Source organism: Mustela nivalis, assembly GCF_964662115.1.
Source record: "Mustela nivalis genome assembly, chromosome: 5".
In the NCBI taxonomy this organism is placed as follows: Eukaryota; Metazoa; Chordata; class Mammalia; order Carnivora; family Mustelidae; genus Mustela; species Mustela nivalis.
The window spans coordinates 80,555,394-80,569,785 of record NC_139024.1 but is presented as its reverse complement, the minus strand read 5'-3'; the positions used below and the strand labels follow the sequence as shown (position 1 = coordinate 80,569,785).

General features: G+C 35.6%; 1 protein-coding gene across 5 annotated transcripts in view; it reads right to left on the bottom strand.

Moving 5' to 3' along the window:
* Window positions 1–14,392, bottom strand: part of CEP85L (centrosomal protein 85L) — a 223,697-nt gene that overhangs the window by 61,973 nt on the left and 147,332 nt on the right. For all 5 annotated transcript variants that reach the window (XM_082730950.1, XM_082730949.1, XM_082730951.1 and 2 more), the window contains one exon: window positions 3,377–3,494. In XM_082730950.1, coding sequence (XP_082587076.1) covers window positions 3,377–3,494 — 118 coding nt within the window. The remainder of the gene's footprint in view (window positions 1–3,376; window positions 3,495–14,392) is intronic.

Genomic DNA, 14,392 nt, shown 5'->3' with positions numbered 1-14,392 from the left:
CATCCTTTGGTGATTAAAACACAAAAAAGTAGGAACAGAAGGAAACTACCTCACAATAATAATGCTATATAGAAAAAAACCCACAGCAAAGATTACACGCAATGGTGAAAGACTGAAACTTTTCCTCTAAAGATCAGGAACTAGGCAAGGATACCCATTTTCACCACTACTATTTAACAAAATACTGGAAGTTACAGCCAGAGCAATTAGGCAAAGAAAAGAAATACAAGACATCTAAATTGGGACGGAAGACATGAAATCATCTCTGTTCAGATGATACAATCCTATATGTAGAAAATCGCAAAAATTCCACAAAAAGCCTGATAGAGCTATTGAATAAATTCAATGAAGTATTAGGATACAAAATCAACAGACAAAAATTTGTTGCATTTCTATGTACTAACAATGAACACTCTGGAAAAGAAATTATGAAAACAATCCTATTTACAAAAGCATCAAAAAGAATAAAATACTTAGGAATTAACCAAGGAGATAAAAGATGTGTATAATAAAAATAACAAAATACTGCTGAAAGAAAATGAAGACATAAATAAATGGAAAAACATCCCATGTTCTTAATATTGCTAACATGTTAATATTAGGTCAAAATTATCTACTGCAATCCCTATCACTTTTTTTTTAAGAAAGAGAAAAACACCATAAAATTCATACAGAATCTCAATGGACCACAACAGCTTAAACAATACTAAGAAAGAGAACAAAACTGGGGAACTCATACTTCTGGACTTCAAAACAGTGTGGTAATGAGTAACAAAAGACACATATAGATCAATGGAATAGAATCCAGAGTCCAGAAATAAATCCTGGCATACCTGGTAAAATGATTTTTAACAAGGTTCCAAGACTATTCAATGTGGAAGTCTTTTCCACAAATGCTGCTGGGAAAACAGGATTATCCACATGCAGAAGAACGAAGCTGAACCCTTACCTAGTAACAAATAGAAAAATTCACTGAAAACAGATCAAAGACCTAAACATAAGACCTAAAACTATAAAACTCCTCGAAGGAAACATGTGGCAAAAGCTTCAAGACATTGAATTTGTCAGTGAATTCTTGGATGTGACACCAAAGGCGCAGGCAATAAAAGAAAAAGTAAACAAACTGGACTTGAAACATTAAAAATTTTGTGCATGAAAAGAAACTACCAACAGAGAAAACAATCAATAGAATGGGAAAAAATACTTACAAATCATATATTTAATAAAGGGTTACTATCTAGAATGTAGAGAATTTTTAAAACTCAACAACAAAAAACAAGCAACCAATTCAAAAATGGGCAAAGAATTTGAAAAGATATTTTCTCTAAGAAGTTATACAAATAGCCAATAAGCCATAAAAAGATGCTCATATCATTAATCATTAAGAAAATGCAAAACAAAACTACAATGAAATGCCACCTCATATCCACTGGGATGGCTACTATCAAAAATCAAAAAGTAACAAGTATTGGTGACAATGTGGAGAAACGAGAACCCTTGTACACTACTGGTGGAAATCCAAAATGGTACAGCCACTGTGGAAAACAGTAAGGTGCTTCCTCAAAAAATTAAAAATAGAATTACTATATGATCTAGCAATTTCACTTTTTGATATATACTCCAAAAAACTGAAAGCAGGGTCAGCAAGAGATATTTATATACCCATATTCAAATAAATATTAAAAATGTCCACAACAGCGTTATTCACTACAGCTAATATGTAGAAGCAAACGGGCACCTGGGTGGCTCAGTCAATCAGGCATCTGCCTTGGTTTAGGTCATGATCTTGGAGTCCTGGGATCGGTCCCTGCACTGGGCTCTCCATTCAGAAGGGAGTCTGCTCTTCCCTTTCCCTCTTTGCCCTTTCCCCTGCTCTCTCTCAAATAAATAAAAAAATCTTTAAAAAATATGGATGCGAACAAAGTGCCTATCAAGAGAGGAATGAATAAAACAAAACGTGGCTATAATGGAATATTATTCAGCCTTAAAAAGGAAGAAAATTCTCACACACTATGGCACGGATGAACCTTGAAGAAACTACATTAAGTGAAAAAAGCCAGTCACAAAAAGACAAATACCGTATGATTTATTTGACATGAGATTTTAGAGTAATCAAAATCATGGAGAATGAAAGTAGAACAGTATTGCCAGGGGGTGGGGAGGTGAGTGGGGAGTTAGTGTTTAATGGGTACAAAGTTTTAGTTTGATAAGACATAAAGAGGTATGGAAATGGATGGTGCTGATGGCTGCACAGCATTGTAAATGTATCTGACACCCCTGAACTATATATTTAAAAATGGTTAAGATGGTAGATTTTATATGTATCTTACACAATTTTAAATTTTTTAAAAACTATGGTGAGAACTCCCTACCCTACCTGACGTAAGAGAAGGGTAAACATCTCACAGTTTGGTAACACAGTAGCAATTTGATAATAACAATAAAAATGACCAACTCATACAACACCTATAAATTTCACTTGAGAATTTAACTTACAAAAGTACTTGCATATAAGCAAAACAGTATTTACAAAAGGTTATTCTTCACATTATTTACAGTAGCCCCAAATTAGAAACAACCTAAATTCTGACTAGTAGGGATAAGATGAATAAACTATGCTATCTCCACACAACAGGAAATCAATCAGCTATAAAAGAAAAGAAAGGGATGTTATCTTTATAAAGATATAAAAATAATCACTGTATTTGTTTAACTGAATTATAGTTGACTCACACTACATTAGTTTCAGGTGTACAAAACCGTGACTCAACAAGTCTGCATGTTATACTGTGCTCACATGTGTAGTTGCCATCGGTCATCGTACAACACTATTACAATACCACTGACTAGATTCCCTATCCTGTAACTTTTATCTCCCATGACTTATTCACTCATTAACAGGAAGCCTGTACTTCCACTCCCCTTCACCCATTCTTCCCATTCCCCTGGGCAACCATAGGTTTGTTCTCTGTACTTATGAGTCTGTTTTTGCTTTTTTAATCACTGTATTTTAAATAATTTTATGTAATGTAAAGGGAAAAAGCAAGGCACTGAGTAATGTATATATCTTGATTCTTTTTGTGAGGATAGGGAAAAAATACATTTATATCTGCTAATAACATACCTTAATTCTGGAAAGATACATTAGAAACTGGTAATAGTAATTCCTTACATGTGTGGGGAGGGAATATAAACTGGACATTTGGAAAACAGTTCTTGGACATCTTTTATTATGTAACCATCTTTTATTATGTAACCATCTTTTATTATTGAACCATGTGAATGGATTAATTAAAAAGGATCCTTGTAAAAGCTAATTATATAATCAACACATGCTTTACTAATAAAACAACAACTACAAAATTCTCTATCATACCTGCAAACCAGCCACATAAGAATCTTCGCAGTTTACATAATGTCCCAACATGGCATGTTGTGCCCGTAATTCATTATCCCTTATCCTCTCATGTAGGTGCGTAATTTGTTGTTTCTGCCTGCAAAACATAAATTGAGGTGACATTATAAAGAATATGCTTTTTTAAGAGAGCATTAAAAGCAGAATTTTAAGTTTTCTAATAGTCTGATGTAAGAATTAAAAGTATTATCAACCTTAAAATTTGTAATAGGGAATTTTTCAAAACCACAGTACCATGAATTATGTGGAGCATAGAAGAAGTTTATTTATAATGTAGAATACTTCTGGCATTATATAAAATATAATCTTAGTAGAATAATCTTCTTACATAATAACAAAGTCACATTTGCTTGCTTTCTTCTTGTTACCTAATATAATAAATGTTATGTCCTCAGTTTGGAATTCCTTTACCTTAAAATCCATTATTTTCATTCATATAAATTCTGTTTAACACTGACATTACTCAGAATCTCATTGTCAGAAATGAAAGATATTTTCATGAACATCATCTTGCCCAACTGCTATTCTGTGCCTGTATCTTCTCAACAACATCCTAGGTTACACAGGCTTCACATAGGCATCACCAATGACAGAGAATTCACTTGGTGACAGATTTAGATTTGGACAGCTTAGACATTTCACTTTTTTTTTTAATTTTTTAAAATAAACATATAATGTATTTTTAGCCCCAGGGGTACAGGTCTGTGAATTGCCAGGTTTACACACTTCACAGCATCACCATAGCAATATAATACCCTCCCCAATGTCCATAACCCCCCCCTCTCCCTCCCCCCCCACCCGCCGCAGCAACCCTCAGTTTGTTTTGTGAGATTAAGAGTCTCTGATGGTTTGTCTCCCTCCTGATCCCATCTTGTTTCATTTATTCTTTTCCTAACCCCCAAGCCCCCCATGTTGCATCTCTACTTCCTCTTATCAGGGAGATCATATGATAGACATTTCACTTTAACATAACTTTGTGTTAGAAACAGACACCATACAGTTCAAATCTTTCTTCAACAGCTTATTGCTTACTTTAATCAAGTTACTTAACTTCTGTGTTTATACATCCTTTATACAGCTGACATTTCAACAGTGTGGGGTTTACAGGCACTGACCCCTGACTCCCTGCACTGCCACACAGTTGAAAATCTGCATATAATAATTGACTCCCCAAATTTAACTACTAATAACCTGTTGACTGGAAGCCTTACCAGTAATGTGAACAGTTGACTAACACAACTTTTGTATACTTTATTAAATACTGTATTCTTACAATAAAGCTAGAGAAAATATTATTAAGAAAATCATAAGGAACAGAAAATACACTTACAGTACTGCATTTTTGGAAAAAGTCCATTTGTAAGTGGACCTATGCAGTTCAAACCTGGGTTGCTCAGGGTCAACTATTATTTGAAAACTGTTAGGTACCAGGCACCAGGTTAAGAGCTCATCTTTAATAACTAGTCTAAGATTATGAGGAAGAAAGAGCTTTTAAGAAAAGGTACATGGGGGCGCCTGGGTGGCTCAGTGGGTTAAGCCGCTGCCTTCGGCTCGGGTCATGATCTCAGGGTCCTGGGATCGAGTCCCGCATCGGGCTCTCTGCTGAGTGGAGAGCCTGCTTTCCTCTCTCTCTCTCTCTGCCTGTCTCTCTGTCTACTTGTGCTCTCTCTCTCTGTCAAATAAATAAATAAAATATTTTAAAAAAAAAGAAGAAGAAAAGGTACATGGGTAAACAAATAGCTTGGGATCTGCTAAAATTACTTACAAAGTAACTTTTGGAGCAAGTTAGGTTGTATGTTTCAGACTGTATCAAAAATCTTATTCTACTCAGAACCACTTAATGTTTTATGTACACTATCCATAGAAAACCTCAAATAGTTAATAGATAAATTATGAGAGATTAATCATGACACTTTTCAAAGAATTTAAAGCTTTACAAAAGAAAACTAAATGTCCTCTTCTGGCCAATACAGAGTAACAGAAACCAGTTGTGCCCTTCTGCCTGACACAACTACAAAACAGAACGAAATACAGGAAGCAACAACTCTCAAAACACTGGACATTGGTTATTTAGGAACAGAGACTTCTGGGAGATGGGCAACAAATGAGCTCTATGACTGCCAGAGCCTCCTGCTTCAGGTCCCACTCAACACAGGTAAAGAGCCCTCTCTGAGCTGAAAGGACAAAGCTCGGGTACTGAAAAAATGAAGACAACTAGAGTTCAAAGTGCAGTCATCCTGACTATTCAGTGGAGTGATAATGAATAAACACATGAGGAAAACTACTTAAAGTGCACATGTGCGGGAATGGTGGTCAACCAAAAAGATTAGAAGGAACAGCACCTGAGGCTTGCTTACTTGGGGCCTAGAACTGCACCTGTTTTCAAATGCCATGTGGAAAACTTCCTAATTCACAGGGCATCATTTAGCAGCAATTTTCAACAAAGGTTAATTGTGACTGCAGAACAAAGTTCAGGAATACAAAAATATGTGACATCCAAAAAAAAAGCTAAAATTCATAATGTCTGGTACTTCATCAAAAATTACCAGGCATGCAAAGAAGCAGGAAAATATAACCTAAAAAGAAAAACTAGTCAACTGAAAGTGAACCAGAACTGACATAGATGATAATTAATAGACAAAGAGTCTAAATTGGTTATTAGAACTGTTTTTATATGTTCAAAAAACTAGATCAATTATGTTAAATAAAAACATAGAAAACATAAATAGGAGTGCCTGAGTGGATCAGTGGGTTAAAGTCTCTGCCTCTGGCTTGGGTCATGATCCCAGGGTCCTGGGACTGAGCCCCACATTGGGCTCTCTGCTCAGCAGGGAGCCTGCTTCCCCCTCTTTCTCTGCCTGCCTCTCTCTCTGTGATCTCTCTCTGTCAAATAAATAAAATCTTTGAAAAAAAAAAAAAGAAAACAGAAGTATTATCTTGAATGGGATTAAAAGCAGATTACAATTTGCAGGGGAAGGTTAGTGAATCCTAAGACAGCAATAAAAACTATCCAAAAGGAAATAGAGAAAAAAAAGACAAATAGAAAAAAACTCAAGTGCATCAGTGAGCTGTGGGATTTAAGAGACTGAACATACTGTAATTAGAATCCCTAAAGTGGGGGGGAGGGACAAGAAAAATATTTTGTAGAAAACTGGCCAATGTTTCCAAACTTAATGAGAACTATATACCCCTAGATCTAAGAAGATGAGAAAACCCCAAGCACAAGTAACATGAAGAAAACTAAACCAAGGATCATCTTAATCAAATAGCTTAACATCAGTGATAAAGAGAAAATCCTAAAAGTACTCAGAGAACAAAGGATAAATTCATTCAGAGAGACAAAGCTAAACAAAATAGCAGATGTCTCATCTGAAACAATGCAAAGAAGAAGACAGTAAAGTACTTTAAAGTATTACATTAAAGTATTAAAATTTAAAAGCTATCAATCTAGAGAATTTTTTTACCCAAGATAAACTTGGAGCAAAATAACAACTATCAACCTAGAATCATTCATCTAATGAAAGTATCAAAGACAGAGGTAAAAACAGGTTTTTTTGAAAACTTAAAAGCTGAAAGAATCTATCACAGCAGACTTCAACTACAAGAAATGATAAAGGAACACCTCCAGGTAAAAGGAAAATACCAAATGAAAAAGTGGACCTACACAAAAGGAAGAAGAGCACACAAAATGATAACTACATGAGCAAATACATTACCATTCTTATTATTTAAATCTCTTTAAAAGATAATGGACTGTGTAAAGCAAACAAACCAACAAAGCCACAAAGTACTGGGGTTTATAGAGTGTAGAAGTAAAATGTATGACAAAATAGCTCACAGACTGGGAGAGGAAAACTAGAAGTATATTTTCATAAGATTCTTACATTGCACATGTAGCAGTATAGTAATATAGTACTGCTTAGGGTAGACTACTGCACTTTAAAGATGTATATTATACAGTTGGTTAAGTGTATGCTCTGGTCATATCCCAGGATCCTGGGATCGAATCCAACATCGGGCCACTTGCTCTGTGGGGAGCCTGCTTCTCTTCTGCCTGCCACTCCCCCTGCTTGTGTTCATTCATGCTCTCTCTCTCTCTCACTCGCTAACAAACAAATAAATAAATAAATAAAATCTTTTTTAAAAAAGATGTATATTATAAACTCTACAGCAATCACTATTATAACCCAATAAAGAGTTATAACTAATAAAGCCAACAAAGGACATAAAGGGAATTTAAAAAATACTCAACCAATTCAAGAGGAAAAAAGGGGAACAATATAGATGGGACAATTAGAAAACAAACAGCAGAACAGGAGATTTAAAATCAAACATATCAATAATCACAAAATGTAAATGGTCTAAATAGCCCAATTAAAGAGCAGACACTGTCAGAATGGATAAAAATAAAGATTCAACTACGTGCTAGCTACAAAAACAAAAAACAAAACTTTAAATATAATGATACAGGGGTGCCTGGGTGGCTCAGTGGGTTAAAAAGCCTCTGCCTTCAGCTCGGGTCATGATCTCAGATGAGGTCCTGGGATCGAGCCCCGCATCGGGCCCTCGGCTCAGCAGGGAGCCTGCTTCCCCCCTCTCCCTCTGCCTACTTGTGACTGTCTGTCAAATAAATAAATAAATTCTTAAAATATAAATAAATAAATATAATGATACAGTTCTTCAAAGCTTACTCCTAAAATCAATTTAGATCTAGAAGACTTATAATTGCTGATTATTTTTCTTAAGTGAAGTATAATTGACATATAACATTGTATTAGGTTCAGGTGTATAACAATGATTGTATATAACATACTGATGTGTATATATTGTGAAATGATCTCCTCAGTAAGTCTAGTTAACATCATCTTATTATATTTCTTGAACATTTATGCAAGTTTTCCATTTCTTTTTAAGTCAATTTTGTTATTCCTTTAAAATTATTCATTTTCTTTTATGTGTTCAGATTTACTGATACACGTTTATACCAATGATTTAAAACTGCTTTCTATAATTCTAGAATTTCTATAATTACATCACTTTTTATTCCTAATATTTTGAGTCTTTCTCTTTTTCCTTAATTAGCAGAACCAGAGATTTAACCATTTGATTAATTTCTGCCCTTAGTTTTATTATTTCCTTTGTTCTCTTTTACATTAACTATTCCTTTACTGCTGAGAACAAATGGAAAAAATGACTAAATCCAAAAAATAATATAAGAGTGCATTTAATCTGGCAGCAGTAAGACTTGTGGATGACTTTTTAAGAGAAACCAGAGACAATGGAATAATATCTTCAGAGTGCTGAAAGAAAATAATTGCCAGTCTGGAAGTACATATCAGCCAAAAATATCTTTTACAAACAAAGATGACATTCACAGTAGAAAAAAAGATGAAAACAACCTAAATGTCCATCTACCGATAAATGGATAAAGAAAAATGTCATATACATACGTATGACATATATATGTCGTATATATAGGTCATTGTGAAGGGAAGGGAAAATAAAAGAAAGATGAGAGCTGGAGAAGCTTCTGGGTACCCACCAAGTCCCAGCCATTCCTTTTGCCTAGAATTGACTATAACAGATGGTGAGGTCCTGACCAGAATGGGGACTGTCACTACAACATAACAAGAAAGGAATCAAGTAGAATACCCTACACACATCACATTTGTAAATCAGAAAACAGGTTTAAAAAATTAAATCGAAAGTGAAAATCAAGGAGCCTCTACAAAACTCGTATTACTAAAGGAAATACTGGACCTCGCTAGAACTGCAGTGATCCTGTCCCTGATCCCAGTGAACAAATAAGAACATGTACAAATTCAGTCTCTAGCTGAGAAAATACAAAAAAGCAATAGCATGTATCTTTTGAGATAGGTTTAGAGGACGTTCCTTTTGAGAAGGTTCCTTTCCTTTTCTAATTAAATTTGGTTTATGAAAAAAGTTGCCACTGTCAGTTTTAATATCATTAATGGCTTTTAAAGCCTTTCTGGATACTACCACCAAATGAATTATGCTCAATAGCCATCTTAATTAATTTATCAGAAACTTATCAAAGAGATATCGCTCAAGCATTACCAAATAAAAAGAGAGAGGGGGGTCTGAAATAAAGTCACAGGTGGCTAAAGGTCTAGGGTGAGAAAAGAAAGACCAATGAGATTTTATTCTTTTTAATTTTCCATGTATTTCTTTTTTCCTAAACTATTTCAAAAGAGGGCATATAAAAGGAAAAACTTACAACCATGTGGAAATTTTTCCCCTATTCCATTAATTCACATTTTTTAACTACTTCTAGTCTATAAACAAGGGATAAAACACACTTCTGAAGAAACTATCTCCTCACCCTTAGCTTCTAGAATCAGCTTTCACCCATTTTGGGACAATACAAAATATGGCCTTGGGCTTTACTTTTGAAATGTACTTCTAAATATACTTTTTATTTTTTAATTTGATGAAAAGTGGATGATCGTATTAATTTTTCTTGGACTAGTCAGAATTTTCAATTTCTTCAAAGGTGGGCCTGCCAAACAAAGTTAAGTGCCTTAGCCTCAAAATACTCCCAAGATATATTAAAAGGATTCTTATGCATTTATCTACAAATCTTAAGATTCTGCAAATAATGAAGAATCAATAATAAAGAATAAGAAAGAAACAGCCTTGGGGCGCCTGGGTGGCTCAGTGGGTTAAAGCCGCTGCCTTCGGCTCAGGTCATGATCCCAGGGTCCTGGGATCGAGCCCCACATCGGGCTCTCTGCTCAGCAGGGAGCCTGCTTCTTCCTTTCTCTCTGCCTGCCTCTCTGCCTGTCAAATAAATAAATAAAATCTTTTTAAAAGAAAGAAAGAAAGAAAGAAAGAAAGAAAGAAAGAAAGAAAGAAAGAAAGAAAGAAAGAGCCTTTGTTCTTAGTTCCTGGGAAGAAGACTCTAAATCCTTGGGAGTGTTTGTTATTCATGACCCCCTGAAAGACACATGCGTTTATGCTAAGAGAGTAAAAACTTTAGGATGGGGACTGTTCACCAGAAAGCCAACCACAGAACTAGAGCCTTGTGACTTTGAGCCAATCCAACCATCAGGGAAAGAAGGAGGCTGGAGACTGAGTTCAATCATGTGGCCAATGATCTGATCAATCATGCCTACACAATCAAACTCCAATAAAAATTCTGGGAACTAGCCAGATTTGTAGTTAGTTGCTTAGAAGTGTGGTTGACCTGGAAATGCCACCTTCAAACTGGCATCAGAAGTTACACAGTCTTGTTGGAGACTATGTGCCCTTAAAGATGTGGAGTCTGACGCTAACTTAGGGTTTTTAGTGTTAAAACTGAATTGCAGTACAGTAGATGGGACTGAAACAGAATACACACGATTCTTAGAACAACATAGGTTTGAACTGCATAGATCCACTTACATGCAAATTTTTCCAATAAATACAGTATAAAACTATGAAATGCATTTTTGCTTCCTTATGGTTTTCTTTTTTTTTTAATATTTTATTTTATTTATTTGACAGAGAGATCACAAGTAGGCAGAGAGGCAGGTAGAGAGAGAGGAAGAAGCAGGCTCCCTGCTGAGCAGAGAGCCCGATGTGGGGCTCGATCCCAGGACCCTGGGATCATGACCCGAGCCGAAGGCAGAGGCCTTAACCCACTGAGGCACCCAGGTGCCCCCCTTATGGTTTTCTTAACATTTTCTTTTCTCTGATTTGCTGTAAGAGTACAATATATAATACATACAACACACAATGCAAGCATTCATTGACTATGTCATCAGTAAGGCTTCAGGTCAACAGTAGGCTATTAGTACTTAAGTTTTGAGAAGTCAACAGTTATACATGGATTTTCAACTGTGCAGGGGGTCAGGATCCCTAACCCCGATGTTGCTCAATGATCAACTGTGGATTTAGAAATTAATTCTAAATACTATATGCCTAGGTATAAACAACCAAAATAACTCACCTAAAAATGAACTATTGAAATTGTATTTAAATGCTCAAATCAGCTGATAAAGATAATCAAATCTCACTTCAACACCTGTGATGGAAAATACTCTTGCATCATGAAGTTCTTCTCAAAGTAAAAGGCATGTACCATAAGTTGCAATGAACAAAATCTCATGTTAATTGATCAAAATCTATAAGGCTGGGATTTCAATAATTTTTAGTAACCATGGTATGTACATCTCAGCTTTGCTTTGAGAAATCTGATCAAAAATCTTAGCTTATAAAGCAGATATGAATTAGAATGACATTATGAATTCAATAAAAAAGTATCCACATTATACCAAAGAATGCATTATTGATTTTAAAAGCTTACTAGTACAATTACAATAGATTTTAGTATCACATACAATTGAAGAAGAAACATATATACTGCAAATTGCAAGTATAACAAAATGAGAATTCCTCGCTAGACTGCCAGTGTCATTTACTAATGGCAATAATTTACTGTGTCATTGCAGAAAGTATAACGGTTTCCTCTCTGCATCAGTCTCAAGTGCACTGATACCCCTAAATTTTAGCTGATCAATCCAGTAACAAAAGCTAAGCAATCACAAAGTGCAAACCATCACAAGAACTACTACTACCAGTAAAAGCATAGGCTAACCAGCAACTTTAACCTTTTATCCATTAAAATGAAGCTTTTTCTCTTGAGTGAATGCTGGTTGAATACCTGTTATGAGTAATGAAATGTTTAAAAAACAGTCTTTTCTGTGAGGGGGCTCAGAGTCCACTGAGGAGAGGCAAGCATAGAAACATAACTATTATTTACAAATGGTGTATATGTGGCCACTGCTTGCTAATGGTGTCTATGCATCAGGCCATATTAGGGCTTTTACATATCTTCATCCAATTAATTCTCATGCTCTAAAACTAGGCATAAGAAGGGCACTGCATAGATGAATGAGACTGGATTAAGAACTACAAAACTGAGAAACTTGAATTATTTTGGATTATTTCCTTAGTATTCTTCTGCAGTATAAGAAGTTAGGAAATATATATTATATATATTTTAAATTAATTTATTTATTTTCAGAAAAACAGTATTCATTATTTTTTCACCACACCCAGTGCTCCATGTAATCCATGCCCTCTATAATGCCCACCACCTGGTTCCCCCAACCTCCCACCCCCCTGCCACTTCAAACCCCTCAGATTGTTTTACAGAGTCCATAGTCTCTCATAATTCACCTCCCCTTCCAATTTCCCCCAACTTCCTTCTCTCTCTAACTCCCCTTGTCCTCCATGATATTTGTTATGCTCCACAAATAAGTGAAACCATATGATAATTGACTCTCTCTGCTTGACTTATGTCACTCAGCATAATCTCTTCCAGTCCCATCCATGTTGCTACAAAATTTGGGTATTCATCCTTTCTGATGGAGGCATAATACTCCATAGTGTATATGGACCACATCTTCCTTATCCATTCGTCTGTTGAAGGGCATTTTGGTTCTTTCCATAGTTTGGCGACCGTGGCCATTGCTGCTATAAACATTGGGTTATAGATGGCCCTTCTTTTCACAACATCTGTATCTTTGGGGTAAATACCCAGGAGTGCAATTGCAGGGTCATAGGGAAGTTCTATTTTTAGTTTCTTGAGGAATCTCCACACTGTTCTCCAAAGAGGCTGCACCAACTTGCTTTCCCACCAACAGTGGAAGAGGGCTCCCCTTTCTCTGCATCCTCTCCAACACATGTTGTTTCCTGTCTTGTTAATTTTGGCCAGTCTAACTGGTATAAGGTGATATCTCAATGTGGTTTTAATTTGAATCTCCCTGATGGCTAGTGATGATGAACATTTTTTCATGTGTCTGATAGCCATTTGTACATCTTCATTGGAGAAGTGTCTGTTCTTATCTTCTGCCCATTTTTTGATGTGTTTGACTGTTTAGTGTGTGTTGAGTTTGAGGAGTTCATTATAGATCCTGGATATCAACCTTTTGTCTGTACTGTCATTTGCAAGTATCTTCTCCCATTCCATGGTTTGCCTCTTTGTTTTTTTGACTGTTTCCTTTGCTGTGCAGAAGCTTTTGATTTTGATGAAGTCCCAAAAGTTTATTTTTGCTTTTGTTTCCTTTGCCTTTGGAGACATACCTTGAAAGAAGTTGCTGTGGCTGATATCGAAGAGATTACTGCCTATGTTCTCCTCTAGGATTCTGATGGATTCCTGTCTCACGTTGAGGTCTTTTATCCATTTTGAGTTTATCTTTGTGTACGGTGTACGAGAATGGTCAAGTTTCATTCTTCTACACATAGCTGTCCAGTTTTCCCAGCACCATTTATTGAAGAGACTGTCTTTTTTCCACTGTATATTTTTTCCTGTTTTGTTGAAGATTAATTGACCATAGAATTGAGGGTCTATATCTGGGCTCTCTACTCTGTTCCACTGGTCTATGGGTCTGTTTTTATGCCAGTACCATGCTGTCTTGGTGATCACAGCTTTGTAATAAAGCTTGAAATCAGATAACATGATGCCCCCAGTTTTATTTTTCTTTTTCAACATTTCCTTAGCGATTTGGGATCTCTTCTGATTCCATACAAATTTCTGGATTATTTGCTCCAGCTCTTTAAAGAATACTGGTGGAATTTTGATTGGAATGGCATTAAAAGTATAGATTGCTCTCGGCAGTATAGACATTTTAACAATGTTTATTCTTCCGATCCAAGAGCATGGAATGGTCTTCCATCTTTTTGTGTCTTCTTCAATTTCTTTCATGAGTGTTCTGTAGTTCCTCAAGTACAGATCCTTTACCTCTTTTGTTAGGTTTATTCCCAGGTATTTTATGGTTCTTGGTGCTATAGTAAATGGAATCGATTCTCTAATTTGCCTTTCTGTATTTTCATTGTTAGTGTATAAGAAAGCCACTGATTTATGTACATTGACTTATATCCTGCCACGTTGCTGAATTGCTGAATGAGTTCTAGTAGTTTGGGGGTGGAGTCTAGGAAATATATATTTTTAATAGATTACGTTGATACTTA